Source organism: Neophocaena asiaeorientalis, unplaced genomic scaffold, assembly GCF_003031525.2.
Source record: "Neophocaena asiaeorientalis asiaeorientalis breed wild unplaced genomic scaffold, Neophocaena_asiaeorientalis_V1.1 scaffold515, whole genome shotgun sequence".
NCBI classification, from domain to species: domain Eukaryota; kingdom Metazoa; phylum Chordata; class Mammalia; order Artiodactyla; family Phocoenidae; genus Neophocaena; species Neophocaena asiaeorientalis.
Window position 1 is genome coordinate 916,048 of NW_020175829.1, and position 21,727 is coordinate 937,774.

The 21,727-nt window shown below is 41.7% G+C and overlaps 1 protein-coding gene across 1 annotated transcript in view; it reads left to right on the top strand.

Annotated features, from left to right (window-relative positions):
- Nucleotides 1-1,949: 1,949 nt before the first annotated feature.
- Nucleotides 1,950-21,727, top strand: part of ARHGEF28 (Rho guanine nucleotide exchange factor 28) — a 123,697-nt gene continuing 103,919 nt past the window's right edge. Inside the window, exons 1-2 of the mRNA XM_024732790.1 lie at nucleotides 1,950-2,159; nucleotides 20,292-20,413. Coding sequence (XP_024588558.1) covers nucleotides 2,075-2,159; nucleotides 20,292-20,413 — 207 coding nt within the window. The 5' untranslated portion in view covers nucleotides 1,950-2,074. The remainder of the gene's footprint in view (nucleotides 2,160-20,291; nucleotides 20,414-21,727) is intronic.

Below are 21,727 nucleotides of genomic sequence, written 5' to 3' on the forward strand. Positions count from 1 at the left end.
ACCTTCATTTCCAAATGGTGTTTGTCTACGCTTGTGGAGGGTCCCTTTCTAGGGTCTCTGGACATCTCTCAGGCAGGCAAGAATTCTGTGCACACCCCAAGTATTGTATGGAGCCTTAGAGAACAAAGGGTTTTCTCCACCCAACAGTATTGCTGTTTGCAAATGTAGACACTGTTATGATGAATAAAATGCAAATATATATTTAAACACTTTACCAGAGTTCTCATAGCATTTTTTTTGGGGTCAAGATACACACTTCAGTTAGCAGATATTTACTAAAACTATTACAGCTGTCATATAAAGATTCTTCGTCTACGGGTTGGGACTTAACTGTGTAAATCATTCATTCGTTTAGCAGCTGCCTACAGTGTTCTAAGTCCTAAAACTGAGAATGAATGGAAACCCGTTCACAAGATTTTATCTATTTTCTTATAGAAAGTTGTGTATGGACTAAAACTCTCTTATCTGATAGTAGAGTTGAGAGTAATTTTTCCTTACAGTTGCTCCAGCTGAGTAAGAAAAATATGTACTTATTCTTCAAATAAAAGGTCACAAAGTAGAGAATGTATTTTTTGTTTTAATTTAGTTGTGATGCTTGTCATTACATAGCTTATAGCTGATCTACTTGTATGCTGTATTTACATAGCAACCCATATGAACACAGAGGTGACGTATGTAATTCTGATTTCCTTCGCATCTATCTGTACCCCTCACCCAACCCCAGCCCAATCAGACAGGATTAGCTATCAGGGAGCAGGTTATGCGTCTGTTTTCTCACACAGCATGGCACGAGAGTGCCAACAATTTTTGAAATAATTGAAGTAAAGAGATGAATGTTAATTAAGACACATATTGTCATGTTCCAGGTCTGCAGAGTTGAAAGGATCCTCACATTGTTTCCACTCTCCTTTAGTTTATTTGGCCGTCAGATGCCCTCAAAACAAAATACAATGCTTCTGTGAAAAGAAATGCTTAAAAGAGACTCCCGTACGAGACTTGGGATATACTTTTTTTCTGCTGCAGACCTTGGCTGCCGTGCTGGAGCTTATTTGGGGCCCATGTATCTGTGCGCCTGCCGGTGGGGGTTTAGAGAAGTAAGTTTGAGCAGTGTCAACGATTTATGGGGAGGCAGTAATGGGCTTCTACTGAATGCTAATTACCGACGAGTTGTTCAGGGAGACTGTGTAAGAACTGTTGGTTTGTGGTAAATTAGTCGCTAGCTCCATTGAGATGGACTGTGAGTTTAGATCAGAGCCCCAAAGGCGCCCAGCTCCTTGTGACTGATGGCCAAACTTGGTGACAATTTGAGAAAAAATGCCCCAATTGTGCTAAACGGTAAAGTAGATGACTTTACATGAATTTAATAAGTACGATTCTGGTTAAAAGTTAAAGCTTCCAACCCCTTTTGGATTAAAAGGACGGGGAGACTGGATTGTTAAATGAATTATCAGAGTTGTTTTGGCTCTTAGATCTGAAAAGCTGCCAATGGTATGAAAGAATAGATTGCTCTGGAAAAACCCCTGCCCTGAGTATGACGGCCTTTATTTGTCTGTGTACTGGAGCTTTCTGGCTGTCCACACGCATAAACCTCAACCTTTATCTCATGCTGCACAGGGTGGCTTTTCTGAGAAATGATCCTCTAGCTCCCGACCAAAACAGGCGTCTGCATTGGGAGGGTTTTCTTGAGTCTCAGGCGGCTCTCTTTCAATTCGCGGTTACCTTTCTTCTTCATTTCCATTTCCAGCAACGAGAAGAGAGTTAATGATTCATTTGCTCCCAGTGACCTTTTGAATAACTGGACTGCGGTGTACCAGTACCACTCTGAGCTGCTGTGCTCGCCTCCTTTTACTTTCCCAGTTTGGCTTGCATATTTATAGCCTCCTTCTTGGTCTACATGCCTGAACGCCTGAAGGAAGCAAAACATTTATTGCCTCTCCCTCCCGGTGTTCGCAGCTTTCACCCAGCCCCATTCCTTCCTTTTACATCACACGGGAGACTCGCCTCCTGGCTGGGGATGTCCGAGTTCTTCCTGAGTCTCTGCTGTTGAATCTGTTGATTTCATCAAGACAAAAAGATGGATTCTGACTCGGACTCACCTTTTAACTACTCGTGGCCTTCCTTCCCCAAAATGAAGATTCGACGGAGGGCGTCCAAACAAGGTAGATCACGCGATCTTTTACTACCCCCGGAGCCAAGCCAGGCATCTTCCCCTTCTTACCTTTCTTTTCCTCGTTGCTTTGCAAGACTCTTTCTGATAAGTGCATGTTTATACATGTCTTTATAAAACTCTTATAATATAAATATTTTATAGATAGACTTCTAAGGTAAACCTACTCATCCTTCTTGTGTTCCTTTCACTTTAAATCTTCCTTTGTGCTGTATTGTGCATGCAATATTCCTTTAAAAAAAAGGGGGGGAGTTTAGTACAAGGTAAATGTTTCAGATTCATTTGCTCAGTTACCTTGGTGTTACCTTGACAATAAAGTGTCTTGTTGATTTAAATGTGTCTGGTCTTTGTGGGGTGTGCAGAGAACTATGCGTGCGCTTAGTACCGGGTGTCCGCTGCATTTGTGTTTTAGTTTTCAAGTGTGTGCTAATTAAAAAAAATTTCTTACACCTAACAAAATTCTTTATTTTCTACTCTACTTTCTTGATTTTGTAGCTGCTCTAAGGAAGGGATTTTAAGAAAGTAATTTCAGTAAGAAAGCCTCTATTTCTCCAGGGGATGCAATCACATATTAAAAAGTTTATTAACGGTAATTACCAAGTATGCAAAATGCTTTCCTGCTAAAGGCAGAAGAGCTATTTATTTGCAGCGTGATAATAATGGAGTGGCTTCACGCTGCTTATTCCCCCTCACCTGCACCCACTCTTGTGGTGCAGGTCTTGGAAACCAAGGGACAAGTTGGTGTTAGGGAACAGCGGAGGTGGCCTGAGTATCCGGTGCACCATCCCCAGCAGATGGTGATTGTTGCCTTCTGAGGTTTATCAAAACTAGAAAGGTAGTGAGTAGCCCTTTCTTGTGTTGTAGAGGGACTTTATGTGGTTATGTTTTTAGTTCAAACAGAAACATTTTTGTGAGCTTATAAGCACAAGAGGTGTTTCTGAAAGTGGGCCGCCTCTGTAGCTTTGTCCTGGGGGAGCAGAATTCTCTCTTGAGAACAGAATGACCAACCATATCACCCTGTGCTTTACCTGGAGAAAAATGGAAGCTGGCGGTTGTCACCGTACCTGTTTCATTCCAAGGCTTCTTTTTCCTTCTAAAATAAAATGGAGGTGTGTGTGTGTGTGCGCGCGCACGCGTGCGTGTGTGTTTGCTCTTGGCCTGGGATCAAGGCTGATCCCAGGAATACAGTGGGTTGACTCTCTAGGAATAGTAGAAAGCCTCACCCTGAGCAAATCTCCCACGCTGTTCATTGCCATTCTTGAAGGTCTATCACTGGGGACTTAAAACATTTGTACAACATTCTATTTTCCTTATATCCTATTTTAAAATGTAATTGCTTCTTCTTTGGGGGTAAAGGGCCATGATATAAATGCAGCTTACCATGAATTGTTTCGGGGGGAGGGGAGTATCTATAGGGCGCACAAACGTGTGCATGTGAAAGCAAGCTCAGATTCAAATGGAAAATGGAGTAAAATGTTAACAATAGGTAAATCTGGGTAAAGAGGATGTATTGGTGTCCGTTGTGCTATTCTTATTCTTTCAACTTTTCTGGAAGTTTGAAATTGTTTCCAAATAATTTTTTTAAAACTTTTAAATGACTTCTGAGAGGGGAGATACACGAAGTTCTTAATTCCTTAGAGTGAATGTTATTAGTTCTCGTACATGGAGAAATTCTTGAGGGCAGGTAGCAGTTCTGTAAGACTACTAAATCTTTGTGCTAATTCTCATCCAGTTAAATTTGGGGAATAATCTGCTTTATATAGGTTTGTGTTTATATTGCCTGGCTAGCGGATTGGATGCCTATGTTGTAGGGAGGCCTCGTTAGGTAGCCTAACAGCCTGGAGAGATGTGGGATTAATGATTAGGAGGCCAGTGGAGAACCTTGAGAGTCACAGTGGAGTTGTAGGGAATGCGTTAATCACGTTCTCCTTTGAAATCCAAAGCTGGAGCGCAGCCAGTTTGAACTACAGCAGAAAGTCATAACATAGCCATGTATAAATTAAACTCAATTCAAGTGAAAGCAGGTACCTGGGATTTGAAAATGATTAACTATTGGCCACTGATAAACAAAGGACAAGTGAAACTAAGATCGGTAGCAGAGAGCTGGGGATGGTCAGACTGTGTCCCATGCTTCCTTTGTCTGTTAAATGAAGACGACCTAGGTGTGAAGGGTGGGTTTGGTCACACTGTAATGTCAGCTGAACGGAATCCCAGAACCATAGACATTACAGCCAAAAGGGCCTTAGAAATGACCAGGCCCAACCACCTCATTTTATAGGTGAGTATGATGGGGCCCAAAGAAGTCAAGTGATGGGGAATCATTTGAGTGTTCAGTGAGCATGTCCAGAGTGCCAGGTGCTTCCTAGAGGGTGGGACGAAATAGTGAATGAGACGGATACTGTCCCTGCTTACAGGGATCTTAAGCATTTGGAATGGATCCTACCTCTCCCAGGATACAGATGTTCCACCTTCATATAGTAGAAGAAGCACCAAGGAACCTGATTTTTTTCAGTTCCGTGGTTAGGTTGTGAAAAGCTGTGGTCTCTTGTCCCTTATTCTGTCAGTCTTTAAAACTAAGGTGGCTTGAGTTTCTTCCTTAGTCTTTCCTTCCTTCTAATCATCACCGACATCATTCTCCGGATGTGGGTTCTGGTCTCCTGGGAAATCTTGAAGGGGTGTTGAGGGCTTGGGATTTCTGGCTTACTAGCAAACCTTTCATATTTGGTCAGAAATATTTTTTATTCTCTCTTCTTTTTTGTGTCCTGATCCTCCTTGTTAGTATTCTCTTTCTTTTAATATCCCCTCCTGCCTTATTATCACTGTTCTTTGATAGACACACGTACACATTACTGGTTTGTTTCGAGAAGTGAAAATTTAGAGGGTTTGGTAATAAGAGGAAAATTGGATTAGCAGAAACCCATCAATATTTATATATTAACTAAAAACCACATCTACTGCTTTCTTGAAACCCATCAATACTTTTATGTTAACTAAAAGCCACATCTACTACTTTCTTATCCTCATGCCCTCAGAAGGAAAGAGAAAAGGATCTAACTTAGCAGCAACGCCTTTGGAAATGACTGGTGTCTAGAGGGGAATGCGATGTAAGCAGAGGGTGAAAGCAGTTAAAACCAAACTGCCCAAAATGTATTCCTGGGATATCAAAGTTGCCCTTTGTCATATTGTGGGCAGCCCAGGACAGGCTGTACTGGAAACTGAGTGGTTAATGATTGGTGTGGGCCAGAATCCACGACTGTCCACTTCAAGGACTCCAGGAATGCCTGGATTTTCGTTTTGTTGATTTCAGTAGGAGAGTCAACGAAGACATTTAATTTTTACTAATGAAAAATTTTAAAATATAGGGTTTGGACTTCACCTAAGTTCCCCATAATTGTTGTCTTTAAAATGCATTTTAGTATGAATCATCAGGTCCCAGAAAGTGTTGAGCTCTTCTTCTCTTTGTGCCTTTCATCCACTTACGCCGTGTGTCTCATTCTCTCCTGCTCCAGCTCATATCCATCACATGCCTCTGTAATGACACAAATGTGAAAGACTGCTTTTTTTTTTTGCTGATGCAAGAGGCGATGCCTATTTGAAAACTTAACAACCTTGCAGAGCTTAGATAGGACCAAACTTTCTGTAGTCATAGTCAAAATAACTAGTATGTATGTACTACTTTATTAATCATAATAACCATTGTTTACTAAGCTGTGGTAGGTACTTTATACTTATAACATTTGATTCTCAAAATAACTCAAGATACTATCCCTGTTTTACAGTTGAGGAAACTGAGGCTTAAAGAGTTTTAAAGTTATGTCCAAGTCCATACCAAGAAATACAGAGAACAGAAAGCATGGTAAAATAAGGTGAATGGCATTCATTCGTTGTACACAAAGTGGTTTTCACATGTGTTATCTTATAAAAGACCTGTATGTCAGGTGTCATCTTCATTTATTAGTTTGGGGCTCTGAGGCTCAGAGAAATGAGTTGCCCAAGATCAGGGCCAATACATGCAGAGCCAGACCTTCAACAGGACATAGTCCTTGACTTTAAAGGTTTTGTTCTTTCCAGTGTGTTTCACCACCTCTTAGTAGAGGTAAGGGATGGTGAATTCAATGAGTAGCTATCTGTTTTTTTTTTTTTTTTTTTTTTTTTTTGTGGTACACGGGCCTCTCACTGCTGTGGCCTCTCCTGTTGCGGAGCACAGGCTCCGGATGCGCAGGCTCAGTGGCCATGGCTCACGGGCCCAGCCGCTCCGCGGCATGTGGGATCCTCCCGGACCGGGGCACGAACCTGCGTCCCCTGCATCGGCAGGCGGACTCTCAACCACTGCGCCACCAGGGAAGCCCTGGGTAGCTGTCTTATATTCACAAGGTGCCATTGTATCTCACCATCGTAGCTTCTCCCTGTCCTGTGCATCTTGGACTAGGAATAGAGGTGGCAGTGGACACTGGGGAAGTAAAATGTTAGTGCTATTCCTATGTCTTGTTACATCCACACACATATGTATCTAGTACTGACACACATCGTTGGCTTGTGAGGGAAGAGATGAATGGATGACTGGAGCATTGGGCAGTCGGGTGAGGGGCATAAGAGGCAGGATGAACTGAGAGAAGGATGGTATGGGAGAGCTTCCAGTGTATCCTGGAAGCTTCCCAGGTTTGTCCCAGACAGAGAAAGATAAAGTCCGAGAGAGTGAGTGTGCTGGGAATGGAGATAAGCGTGAGACCACTGTCTTGGGCTATCTCATGAGCTCATTTAGTGTTTGGAGAGCAGGTACCCAATCTGAAAAATAATCCCTGACCTGGTACGTATTAAAGGTATGATGACATTTCAGAAGGTTTAATGATAATTTTTAGAAGTGAGTTACTTTTGTCTCATGGACTTGTTTCCTTCCTGTTTCCTGCCCTCCCTCCCTCCCTTCCTTTCTTTCAAGAAGTTTTGTTAAATACATACACAGTTTCATGTACATGTATGTATCCCATCTAGAAATTCCCCAAAGGATGCCTGAATACCATAGGAGGAATAAGTCACTACAGAAATCCTTCTTAAGGAAGAGAAACATTTTCCTAAAGGTGACATAACTACTAAGGTTTCGTTGGCTCACAATGAAGACAGATAACCTCACGTGGAGCAGTTTCAATTTCAGGCTCTGCCAGGAGGCCTACCATTGTCAGCCTGGGAGAGGAGGCCCATTACAAGCGTGTTGCCAAACCACATAGCTACATATTTGAAACTGATTTTTTCCCTTTATTTTGAGTTAGTTCAAATTCTTAGGCAAGGTGCATTTCTGCATTAACTCCTGTCAGTGGAAAGGAGGCACTATTCTAATTTATCACCCCGTGTTCAAGAGATTCCTGCCTACCAGTCTGGTTTTGGGGAAGGACCAATGGTGGTTTATTCAGATATATTAATTAAGGCAGAATGTGGTAAGTCCAACAGGGGAGCTCAGGACAAATTACTGTCAAAGTTCAAGGTGAAGAGACCAGTTCATGTTGAGGGCATCATGAAAGGGATGCCATTTCAATAGTCTGCGGTGAACTGGTGGGGTTTTAATAGACTGTCATTCCAAGCAAATGGACAGAGTCAGGCATACATAGAGTGTATCAAGGTGATGGACGATAGCCCGGGCTTGTGCGCTGTTGATTCATGGGGCATGGAAACATAGAGAGGGGCCAAATGTTAACTTGGCCTGGTGCGTTGGTTCTGTCTGCCTCACATTCTCTTGCCCTTCACTGAACAGCACACACATTCTTTAGTGGGCGGCCCCTCCACTGCTCTGGCCATGGGTCCAAATGATGCTGCCACCTTCTCATATGACCTTGCCTTCCTGGATGCAGTGGGGTGGGCATCCCACCCAGGTGGCCCGATCACAACACTCCTCCTGCCTGGCCACAGCTGTTGTCCCAGGGTGGGCACATGATCTCAACTTGGTAAATCAGTGTGTTTCCTTGGTATTCTTCAAACTGGAATCTGGAGGCAGAGGTCTTCCTTCTTGGGTAGCAGCGCTGGAAAGGTGGGAATGGAAGCCGTTAGCTGGGAGAAAGCAGTCTGTAGTGGGAGGAAATACTGCGCACATGTAAAGAGAAGCAGTCTTGTGGTAGGGTCCTCGTTCTAGTCCTTGGGGGCCTGTTGCTGCCAAGATGCCCCCCTCTCAAGGCTTGGATATCAAATTCCTTCAGTTTTGGAGTTGCCCTCACACGGCTTCAGTAAATCTTTCCCCTCCCCCTTTTACTTTTTGTTTAGCAAATCCAGGTGACTATTTCTCCCGCTTCCAACTAGAAATCTCTAACTTGCCCTTTAAGATGCAGCTGAGGATCCTTTTTCTGGAAGCCTCCCGTGAATTCCCTTGAGTTCATCGTTCTCTCTTTTGTGCCACTCTGGCTCATGTATATTTTTATCACAGCCCTCACATTACTGTATCACAACTATTATTTAGTGTCCCTCACCCCTAAGACACTGAGTTCCTTGAAGGTGGAGCTGACCTGTTTTCACATCTCCAATAGCTGGATCACAGAAAGCAGGCAGTAAGTAGTGAAAGTGTATTATAAGCAGTTTTACTACACTACACTCAGATGCTTTTCATTTTGCCTTTATTTCTTTATTTTGCCTTTATTTCTTTATTTTATCTATAATAGATCTGACCTTTCTTACGACGTCCTACCCTCTAGACAGTGGGGACAAGAAAGGGTATATTTTAGTCAAACATAGAAAACTTGGTCCGATGCAATAATGAAAATAGTCATTTTTGGTAACTGCTCAGCTTTTTAAGGAAAATATCTACTCTCTCAGATTTCTTCCTCCTTTCTTGCCAGGCTGGCATTGAATGTGATTTCCTGGTGAGGGTGGGGGGTAAGTTGGTGGTAGTGTGGAGGAGGCCCCAGGGTCCTCCTGGTCTCTGCTGCAGATCTGCTGACGTGAGCTCTTCCCTGAGGCACCACTGTTTTATTGAGTGTTCTGGCATCTGTGACCACAGTCCTGCAGCTGGATCCTCTCCCCGGTGTTGGTCGGGACCCAGGACTCTCCTTCACTGAATTGGCCTCACCTTGGCTCTTACACTACAGAGACCTCGGAATCTGCCTCTGGCTGACACGCTTCCCTAAGAACATCTGGTACGGGGCCCTTTCCTCTGCACCGTGGTGGGCCTGTGGTCGGCCATGAGGACTCATCTCAGTCACTTCCTGTTCTTCTCAGAGGCCTGTGTGATATTGAGGATCCATTCTCACCTCTCAGGCAACTGGGAGTAGCCCAGGAATGCTGGCCCTGGCCCTGCTGCTTGCCCTTGCTCTCTCACCGAGGGTGCTTGGTGGTGGTTGTCCTTGTGATGGGGTGGGGCAGCCTGCAAGGTGACCTCCTTCAGAGCCCTGAGTGGAAGGGAGAAAAGCCAGGCCACCCCCAGAGTAGCCCCCGACCTATCTCACACTGTTCCCTGCAGGCAGAGAAGCCACGGGTTTTGTGCCTTTGGCCTCCATTGCCCCTGCCAATGGAAAGCCCTGGTTATGACTTGTAACAAATCTCCTATCCAGCTCTCATTCATGCTAACCTGCCCAAAGTTGCTCAGGCTAATGAAACAGTATTCAGGAACCAACCAGAAATTCCCGACGAGGAGAAAGGCAGAACAATTTGCAGGTGTGCTAGGCAGTGCTTTCCACTATGCACGTGTTCAGTAATTCAAAATATTCTTTCACCCAAAATAAGTGAAAGGTATTTGAAAGCTGCTAACAGAGTAGATTTTAAAAGTTCTCATCACAAGAAAAAAAAAATTGTAACTCTCTGTGGTGATGGATGTTAACCAGACTTACTGTGATCACTTTGCAGCATATACAAATATTGAATCATTATGTCGTACATCTGAAACTAATGTTATGTGTCAATTATACCTCAAAACAAAAAAGAAAAAAAGAATTTACATTTCAGTGGAGAAGTCTCTATTTTGTTGGTGGAGTTCCTTGTCTGCAGTAGAACTCAGTTTGGGGGATATTAAGGGGGGCAAAACACATGGCTCTAGGGCTAGGTGCAGGAGAATTGGAGCTCCTGGTGACTTTTGAAGTAGGCACTATCATATTTATGTGCCTGTGTCTTTCCGTAAGGTTATGCAGGATTCGAATTACTCATAGGGTTTCTTGTGATGATAGCATACAGAAGCATCTCCTTCATCACTTTGCCCATATATTTTGTCTACAGTCACCTGAAGTGGTTTTGTCCACGTTCTGCCACTTTGAAGTCTTTCACTTCTGTTCTGGTGTTTGTATAACGTGTTAGTTTCTTTCCCCTCAGCTTGCCCGTTTTTCCTTTCTGTGGACGAATTGGCTGCAGGCTTTGGAGAACTGCATCAAGAAGGAAAGGAATTGCTGATTAAATCGCATCACACCAAAGTCTACATACACACCACACATGACTGAACATCTCCTTGATAGCTTGGGGGAAGCAAGGGCAGAAGAAAGTTTACATATTTGAGTCCTCCTTTTTCAAACATAAACATATGTCCTCTTGAAGGCTACTTTGTGCTACTATAATTAGGAATGAGGACCTGGGAAGGGTTGGGAGAAAATTGCAGCTGTTCTCTGAGCCTGTATTTTCTTTCCCTCTCTTCCTTCTCTTTGCCCACCTCCCTCGGTGCCTTCAGTGTATTATGAGGGAAAAGGCTTGTTTTCTTCTTCAATATTTTTGATAATTAGGTCTCTCAAAACAGCAGAAAGGACTTCTTTTAGGATCTGATTTTAGAGTGCCAAGTTGTAACTTCTTGTTTTGAAGGGGTTTTAAACTGCGGATCTGAGGAAGAGAACTGGAGAAACAGCGCTCACACCCAGCACTTCTGGAGTCCGTTCACTTGGTCCTCAGCTGTTACTGTTGTGAACAGGACTGGTTGAGAGGCCTGATCTCATCCCAGGGCTTACTTTCCTTTTTTTTTTTAACGGGATCCTAGGAGGGTGAGTTGAGTTCTGAGGGTGAATTGGACATTTGGATCCATGTTCGAGCCACTGTAGTTTGGTAGACAAAGGTTCCCTGGGTTCTCCCAGGCACATCTTGGTGTGAACTGAAGTCTTCTGAGTAACATTAGCTTACACATGACCCACAGGAAATTCCTGAGCTGAGGCTAATCTTGGAATTTGGATGGATCCCCTTTGTAACTTAAAGTCCAGCTTAGAAGAGTAAGGCCAAGAGATGTTCCAGGCCAAGACTAATATCAGGAAAATCCTAAGGGAATCGTACAGGAAGAACAGGCAAGAAGAGAAATGACAGTGTACCCTGACAATGTTCATTTTCTTTTGTGAGGGCAGGTTTGTTCTTTCCTCTAGAGCACACTCGGACCATGGGGAGAAGGGACTATCTGTACATTTCAGAATTTGGCAAAGTGCTATTTGAATTTGGGAAATTGGGAGGTAGTGAGCTGCAGCGAGAAAGGATGTCTCTGTCAGCACTGTGTTTGCGTTCTGCTTCTATCAGTTAATAATGTCTGAGCGTGATCACCCTCCTTGGACCAGAACTTTCTTATCTACAAAATGAACATAATAATACCTCCTGTGGTTATGGAGAGTGAGGTTAGCAGATGGGCAAAAACAATACTAGGTACTCTTGGGTAAAACATTTCCAGCTAATATGTTTACATGTGTATTATCTGATACGGTTATTTACTGATAACCTATTTTGCATGAGTCCCTACAGCCGTTCTTTGACAATAGGAGGCAAGTTTTTAAACCATGACTTGTTTTTTCCCCCTTATTTTAGTTGTTAAAATGGTTATTAGAAATGTAGAAATTACAGACAGTAAAGTGTTGAAAGTAAAAACCACCTGTGCTCCGTCACCTAGAGACAGCAGTTAACATCTTAGTGTATCTTCCCAGTTTTTTCCTGGTTATCTTGCATATTGTTGTGTGGGTAACCCAGATGACGTCATGTATTTTCTGTTGCCTGCATGTTTTCTCAGCAAGGCTCACATTGTCATATTCTGGCAGTAGATCTCCAGGGGCAGATAGCACAGGCCCAGGAAGTGAACGAATACACCGAGGCACAAGCCACACTGTAGCCGATTAATGAAACCTCCTAATGGGAAAATACCAGGCATTGCTCAAATACCATTTTCTTTAGCTCAAAATAGGATACTCAGTAACTCCCATTATTAAACAAAGTACTTTGAACTACCTAGCAGAGTACCTCCCTATCTAGAGCTGCCGTTTACTAGTAACGTGACCTTGGGAAGTTAATAAAATAGCACACCAGAGTTTCCTAATCTGCAAAATGGAAATAACAAATAGTACAGCTTTTATTGGGTTGTTTTGGGAATCAAACGAGTTAATATATAAAAATCATACGGTGCCTGGCTCATAGGAAGTGCTATATTTGTGATAGCTATAATAGTAATATTAACCAGTATAAGTACCCAATATGGTACAGGTGTCCAATAGATGCTTACTCTTCAAGTACCTAATAGTTTGCTTCTACTCTTTCCCTTTTAATGTTTTTTTTTTCCTGATCATCTTCTTCCAGTACCTTTACTTTGCAAACCGGCCTGATCGTCCCATTATTCCTTTAAAAGTAACCTACCTGCTATTTTATAAAGAGATTAAGAAGTAATATTCCTGGGCTACTGCTACAGAGGGTGTGTCTGATGGTGTCACACAGGAAGTGCTTAGCATCTGTGTGGTGGTTTGCCCGATGGGAGGTTCTGTTTTCAGCTCAGACACCAACCAGGAAAGTTACTTGTTCTAACAGCAGGGGCAAAATGAAACTCTCATCACTGAAATGTGGTAGACAACACAGGACAAAACACAGAGGTAACAGGCAAGAAGAGCCCAGAGAAGGAGGACAGCCTCGTGATTGGAGTCTTGGCAGGGGACCTCCTGGGGGATCGTCCATAATGACTGTAATTTGAGGATGTCAGAGATGGAGGCTGAGGGCCAGGTAGCATAGTGACTGGTAGTCAGTAGATACTCAGTAAATGTTGAAAAAGAGAATGGATGCGTAAATGGGCGAATGAATGAGAGAAATAAGCAAGTGACACTCCCATCACAGCCTGAAGTAGCACAAGAACAGCTGGGCAACAAGAAAACCTTCAGAATTGGAGGAAAGTTTACTAGACCAGAAGAGGATAGTTTCTTAGTTGTACCTGGTACAAAGTTTGTGTTCTTAATGAGAAAGTATTCACTCCTTCGGAGAATATTTATTGAGTATCTACTATGTACCTGACCTGGTTCTAGGCACTGGGGGAGTGAACAAAGCCTTCAAAGTCGTTCTTCTCCTGGAGGTTACATTCTAGTAGAAGGAATCAGACAATACACAATAAATGCATAATATGCTAGGTGATGTTATATGGTGTAGGAGAAAATAAAACAGGGCTTAGGGGGTTGCTATTTGATAGATATATATAATGGTCAGGGAGAGCCTCTTTGATAACATTTGAGTAGAGAGCTGAAGAAAGTAAGGGAGGGAGCGAGCCATCTGAAGATCCAGGAGAAAAGCAGTCCCGGTAGAACAGCAGGTGTAAATGGCCTGAGGCACAGAACAGCAAGGCCAACTTGGAAAGAGGAGAATGGGCAGCAGACTTCAGAGAGGTTGGTTGAGGGTGGAGGAGGGGCAGGTTATGTAATTGAGATATTTTGGTTATAATAAGAAATAATATTTGTAATAAGAACCTGCTGTGTAAAAAAAAAATAATAATAATATTTGGTCTTCATCCTTAGAATGTCGCAAGTGCTAAAAGTGATACAGGTGCTTTTGTTATGTTAATGAGGTGACTTTCGACCAAAAAGGATGGGGGCTGAAGATTGAGTTCAATCACCAATGGCTAAGATTTAATCAATCATGCCTATTTAATGGAGCCTCCGCAAAACCCCAAATGGACTGGGTTTGGGGAGCTTCCAGTTGGTGAACACGTGGAGGTGCTGTGGGACTGGCCTGCTAGGAGAGGGCATAGAAGCTCATCCATCTTTCCCAGTACCTTGCCCTATATACTTCTTCCATCTGGCTGTTTCTGAGTTAGATCCTTTTAGAATAAACTGGTGATCTGGTAAATAAAATGTTTATTTGAGGTCTCTGAGTCGGTCTAGCAAATTAATCAAAGCCGGGGGAAGAAGTCATGGGAACCTCGGAGTTTCAGCCAGTGACTGAAGTCTGAAGTCCAAGGAGGGGCTTGTGGTAACCTCCAATCTGCAGCCAGTCAGAAGCACAGGTAATAACCTGAACCTGCAACTGACATCTGAAGTTGGTGGGGGGCAGTGGGCAGCTTGTAGGATTGAACCCTTAACCTGTGGAAATCTGATGCTGTCTCCGGGTAGGTAGTGTCAGAGTTGAGTTGAGCTGTAGGACGCTCAGCTGGTGTCCAAGGATTGCTTGAGTGTGTGGGAAACTCCCCCCAGTATTGGAATGGGGGCCCAGGCAAGTTCAGTTAGGCTCTGTAGGTTGTGCTAAAGTTTGGCTTTGACTCAGGGTGAGGTGGGAAGCCACTGGAGAATTGTGCAGAGGATGGCATGATTTGATTTCCTCTGTGAAAGGAGTGCATTGTCTACGCCGTGGAGACTAGGACAGAGGAGCAGATGCAAGGTGACCGGTGAGGAGACAGTACCTTGTAATAGTCTTGGCAGGAAGGTGGTGGTGGTGTGCCCTGGGTGGTAGTGGAGGTGATGAGGAAAGGTCAGGTTCTGCATCTATTCAGTTGTGAGAGAGAACAGTCAGGGCAACTCCAAGAGTTGTTATTTATTGAGAGGAGCCAGTGTAGGAGGGAAAATGGAGAGTTGTGTTTTACACCTGTTGTGCTTAACCTGGCTTCTGCACAGCTCAGTGGAGATACCAAGGAGACAGTTGTATTCAGGGGAGAGGGCTAGGCTGGAGGTGAAAATTTGGGAGTCATCATTATATTATGGTACGTGATGCCATGTTTTCAGGTGACCTGGGGAATGAGTGCAGAGAGAAAGAGAAGACGCTTGAGGATTAATCCTGGAGCACTGCAACTTGCCAAATCTAGAAGTCTAGGAAGACTGAGAAGGAAAGGCAGGAAGAGAGAGAGCGACAAAGGGGCAAAAGGGCGATCATCTGTATCGAAGGCTGCTGTAGGTCACACGAGGCATGAGTCCTGAGAACTGACTACCAGATTCTGTAATAGGAATGGCAGTGGTGACCGTGATGGGCGTGGGTTCAGTGCAGTGCTGGGAATAGAACTCTAAAGTCAGCCTTACCTGTTTTGGTGGTGGTTAGTCATTCTAGGTTTAAAACAAAACTGAATGAATGAAAGAGAGAAAGGGACACACGTACACACAAGAGAGATCTGAACTGAGAGGCCCTTTCCTGCCTTTCACAGCGAGAGCTTGGCACCCAGAGTGGACCAAACCAGGTCAGCAACAGGTTTGCAGAAGGCTGCCTTAGCCGCGTTTGTTTATGTCTGGGTGTGGGTCTCTTACATAACCAGGCAAGTAGGCCACGTTTTCCCTTAGCTTCTTGAGGGAGAGTTGGATTTCATTAGAAATCAGGTTGCAGAGGCCGTAGGCTGGTCGCTGCTATTAACTGTTTCCTGCCAGAGTTGGGATAGGTGTAAATGTCAGAGAACGGGGAGGCATCTGCCTTTCCCTCTCCTCCTTACTAGTACTAATTCTCCTTCCTTCTTTGGGTGAAATGTATTTACTTTCAGTTGTCTCTCTTGTGTCACCTAACTAGAGCGTCTATTATAGCAAGGAAATGCTAGTGAAAATTTCTCCTTCGGGGAGTCCCTGTAGAGTTCCATATATCACATTACAGAGCAGTGAGAATAATGGGAGGGGGGAGAGATGGGGAATCCCCTCGGAGTTACTGTTTATCCTCTAAGCATTCTGCAGGGAGAACCTGGCCGGAGTCCACTTCATCATGTTAGAACATCGTAGTTTCTGAAATATTCCCTTTGTTCTTGAGAAATGCTGTCTCTGATTGCCTGACTTTATGCTTTGTTCGTCCCACTCTTATAATCTCTCCCATTTCGTAAGGATCTCATCCTTACATCCTTGGAGGTAAATTTTATGGGCAGGTTGGCTTTGTTTTTTGGTTACTTTGTTCAGGATGGACTTTTCAAAGTTTCTTAACATTAGCTGAGTCTGAAATAAGAGTGAAAACGTTTTAAAAGCTCTTCGTGTAGTAAATGGAATGTTTTGTGCATTCCAGTTGCCTTGGGTTAATTTTAAATGTGAAAAGTTATAACCAAAGTTGAAATCTTTTTTTTTTAAGAAGCAAAACTACATGAAAGTATCAAAACTATACAACCTCATTTACTTGTATAATAATAGCAAGAATTTACATAGTGCTTACTTTGTGTCAGATTAAAATCCTTCTTTGTGTCAGATTGTGTTCTAATCACTTAAAACATTGAACAATTTAATCCATACAACAATTCTGTGAGAGAGAAGTATTATCATTCCTATTTTATAGATCAGGTAATAGAGGTACAGAGAGGTTAGGTAACTTGCCCAAAGTCACCCAAGCTAATAGATGGTGGAATAGCGCTTTGAATCCAAGCATTCCAGGACCCTTGCTCTCAATTACTGCAATACATTGCTCTTCACTAATTTAAAATTGGCAGCTACTGGATGGGAGTTGAGTTTTAGTTACTTTTTTACCATGTCTGAAATATGGGTTTACCAAATATTAAAAATTCATACTATCAACGAAACTGTAAGATTAGATTTTGCTTAGCTTTTTGCTAAGACAAACTATTTACAAAACAGCATTCCTTTAAGACAAAGAGCTGATTTTTTTTATTGCAAATTAATTCTATATGGTCATTGACGAAACACCTGAAGGACATTTTTTTTGGGGTGGGGGGGGCAATACTTCTTCACTTAATTTGCTACTAAATGGTTACATATGGAAGTAATGAAATCATATATCTTGAAACTCTTGAAAAGATCAGTTTTATTTTTTTTAATGAAACCGTTGTGCTTTTTCTTTGGGCTGAAGCACAGTAGAGCATTAACCACTTTAATATACGTAGCTGATGTTTATTTGAAGGTACTTTTTAAGACTTACTTTCTTTCCACAATAAATCTTATTCTGCTGGTTTGAAGCCCGTTATTTGCAGTGACTAATGTTGAAGTTAATAAAGGAGTGGAAGTCTAGTAAGTCTGTGTCACCTTTTGGTTGCTGGTCTGTGTTCACTTTTAGATCCTATTATTTTTCGGTGCCTTTTGGCAAGTGGAAGCTATGGATGCTCCAGAGAGTTATACTGTACAAGATTTGGGGGCCAGTTTTATAAATAGTTACAAGGAGTGACTCAGAAAATCTACATGGCAGGTTTGGGATGACAGATCTAGAGAGGAGGAAGATTTTCCCTTCTCACAACACAGTTGTGTCCTCCCCCAGCAAGACTTACTGTCATTACCTAAGTAACAGGATGAGAACAGGGTCTAGGCAAGTTATCCAAAGTGTAGGGTAAATTCTTCTGGGCATTGTTGATCTTGGAGATGGTGTCCCAGCCTAACACTAGATGACACTGAGTCACATAGTAAGGCAGGTATTTCCTTTTCCATTTTCTTTTGACCTTCTGATTGAAGGAGGAAGTCAGTTGGCACCATCGACTCTTTAACACCTCTCAAATCCTTCAGACTCTTCCTTTATGACAGAGAAAAGGCCCTGTAGACTTTCAGCTTTGAGAGGAAACTGTTTAGTCAGAATGTAGTTTATTGTTTTGTGTTCCCTTGTTTTAGTATGTATAATTCCCTTCTGCTTTTGACAGGAAATACTGGCTTTCTGTTTACAGTGAGAATAAGGTATTTCTATGAAAATTAATTTTTTTTCAAAGGAAAATGGTGAGTCAATCTAAAACCTACTAGAGAATATAATATAGAGGTGATCTAGAGATATGGCAAAACTGAATTTGGTAGAAGAATAACAAAATCTTGGGAAATATTGGTCTAATATCTGCTATGGTTAATTTTATAGAGATCTACAGTCTCTTCTTTGAAACTCTTGAGACCATATTTGTTTTGGAATTCAGAATTTTCAGATCTTATTGGCATGGTGCTTATATATGATATGACTTGCATAGTATACACTAGGGCAGTGCCATCATCTAGCGTGGTAGTATTTCTGCAACAGAATGTATGAACGTTCATACCAAGTGGGGTACATAGGGATTCTTCAGGGCCCCATGTGAGTTCAGGTCAGGCCAACAAATATATTTTTGAACCAAACTTAAGAAAAAAGTTTTGATTTTCAGAGATATCTAGATTTCAAAATCACAGATAAGAGATTATAGATCTGTCTTTGTAAAAAAATTCCATCATTTTCTAAAACACTGATCAAATTAATCATGCAGAAAACAAATTAGACCCCAACTTGGTCCAAGTAACTCTACCATCTTTAAGTTTATTTAACTGCTTGTGTATGATCTCCTTATAGATTCTGATCTGCTATATTGTGCTAGGTAGATTTGTTTGTGGAAGAAAAAGTTGAATCCGAGTGACTTTTACCTGTGTATGTGAGAAAGGAAGTAGTTCGTCGTCCTGCTCATCCTGGAGATACGAGGGTCAGTGCTGAACACAGAACTTGCTCTCTTGGTAATTAAGAACTTGGATATTGGATAACTGGCCAATACATTCACTGGTGCCAGAAAATTTGGAGTACTATTTCATTTAGTTCTATGTTCTTTTTTTTTTTTTTTTTTTTTTTCCGTATCACTCCGCGGCATGTGGGATCTCCCCGGACTGGGGCATGAACCCGTGTCCCCTGCATCAGCAGGCAGACTCTCAACCACTGCACCACCAGGGAAGCCCTAGTTCTATGTTCTTAAAATCCATCAAATGTTTGCAGTTGTTTTGTTGAGTATATTATTAGTTCTTAAGATAGTCTAGTTCTCAATGAAGTCTTAATTTAGCCATGATCAAAATGGTTAAAAAGGGGTACAACCAACCTCCCAGGCCAGCTGTTTTATAGTCTGTGAACTTAAGATGTTGTAGAGCAGTTAAGCTGGATTAATTACAGTTCAGAGGGCCATGTTGAGTTATTTATGATTGTTTTTTAAACATTCTGGAAAATGATAAATGAGCAAGTATTTTCTTCAGAACACATTGGGTTTGTCAGATTCTTGATTTATACCTTTTAGAACATGCTTTTATTTTTTGTAATTAGAATGAAAATATATAGTAATTGATCATAAAAATTATACTTATGAAGTATTTATGGGCTTTGTATGTTATATTGCTAACTATTTAAATAAATTGATAAAACGAGACACTATAAACAATGTTTTCCTTTTACACTGTATATTTCCTCAAGAAGCTTAATTAAATCTCACTTGACTGTTCTGTGGGGAAGAGGTATACTTAGATGTAGAATCTGAGGCCTGGGCCATTTGGCTCATACATATTTGTATGTAAATTTTATAATGTCATCTAGGACTTTCCAGGAAAGAATAGAGTTTTGTACTCCTGTTACATTAGCGCAACAGTTATTAATGTTTTTCCACTTCTTGACTCATTCCCACAGGCTTACCTGGATTTTAAGCCATGACAGAAATAAGACAGGTGGTAGGATTAGTGCCATTTCTGATGGAATAGACGTAACACTATCCCTTTTGTACCTACTGAAGAAAACGTACTGGAATGTCAGTGAGGGTGACGTTTGCTATGGCTATAACTTTCAGGCTACCCTAGTAAAGTCATTTACAGATATTAAGAATCTCTTATTAGTATAATATACTATGATTAGTATTAATAAGCTTGTACCTCACACTGAAAACGGTAAAATCACCATTAATAATAACAAAACATAAAATATAATAGTGACAATATATCTTGGGTCCTTGAATAAAGGGTCTGGAGTCTGAACACTTCAGTGGAGTCCGAGGCTCACAGTATGATCATTAACGCTTCCACATTATTAAGTGAAACGAGTTTTAGTTTAGTGTTAGGAATTGAAGGCTAAAAACCTAATTGATTTTTTTTTTCTAATTGATTTTTATGCGCATCTCTCATGATTGGAAAAATACTGCTTGGAATGGGCACATATTTGTTTATCTAGAGCTATTCATTTGCAGTGTTGATCTTAATATGTGAAGACAGCAAAATGCCATCTTGATTTTTTTCTTGTGGTTTGATTAAGAAGGTAAAGCTTAACTGTAAAATAAATTCCTTCTACTTTATTTGTCCTGTTTTCGTTTTTCCTCTAGATCGTTCCTTTGATGTCCTCAAAAAATCCAAGCATCCCCCAACGTTCCTTGCTGCTGGCCGGCTTTCTGACATGCTGAATGGCGGTGATGAAGTCTATGCTAACTGCATGGTGATAGATCAGGTAAGGTGTGAGTGATGTTACTAGGGGGATCTGCCCTCTTTTCAAAACCTGAGCATGTGAGAAATACATTCCGCATCACTGTGTTCCTCTGAAAATTTCCGCCTAAGCGCAGCCCAGGTGATATTGCTGTGAAATCTTGCCATATGAGCATTTAATGTAGGTCCTTCCTTCAGAGCACAGCACACTGTAGCTCCCACTGAGAAGCACTGTGGGAGGAGTCTTAGGACACCATTCAAGGAGAAGAGTGTGAGGGCTCATCCATGAGGCCAAAACTGGAAATGACATTTGGGAGACCAATTTCTTCTCTGACCTGATTAAGCAGTATTCATATTCAAATCCAGCAAACACTGAGAGCCAGAGCTTGATGTCAGCCCCACGTGAAGCTGTCACACAAATTACTTGCTTAATCCTCACAACACACCTGTTAACGTGTACTTAGGTTATAGAGCTTTAATATTAAAACAGAATGGTGTCATGTTGTAGGGAAGCTGGAACCCTTTAGAGTTCTCCACGCATTCCCTGATAGAGATTTGTGAGTGAAAACTCATACAGGTGGATGGTTTGAATGTGCATCTACGTATGGATTTATTCTTTGATCTTTTCTCTAGCTCAGTGATCCTCAAATTTTAATATTTATAAAAATTAAAGTTTAGTTATAGATCTGAAAATTTCTGCACGCCCTAATTTATGAGAGACTTAAGGGAGTTTCAAGAGTAATTCTGACAGCACGCAATTTCTGCTTTACCCCCTGGCTTTAAAACCTAATCCCTACATAAGAAACACTATATAGATGTTCATTGAGCAATAATCTGTTTTACCCTTTGTTGTTGTTATGTTAGTGTGCATATATTGAACCCTATTACTTACTGATGTTTTCTCTGATATAAACTTTTTTCCTGTCTAGTAGGTCTCAAGTTCAGCCCATTGGTTGAATGTCTTTGCTTTTTCCTTTGGGTTATGAAACATTGTTACCTTAAATGCATAGTATAAATGGCATAGATCGGAATGATATTCAAAACGACAGAAGAACCAATAAATCAGAATGGACATCAGCTGTATATAACTGGTATAGTTTTTTTTGGTGTAAAGCAGCTGAATGTCAGCCCTAGTTATAGAAATCTGGGTGAGACACAGAGTTTAGGACAAAGTGGGAGTTCTGGGGACAGTCTTTGAAGATACAAGGTAATTGGACTTACCCTGCTCTAGCCACATTCTGATTTTAATGGTTTTATTCTGTTGCCATATTTTCTCAGCATTTAAATGAAATACATTTGAGTCCTTATATATATATATATATATATATTTTTTTTTTTT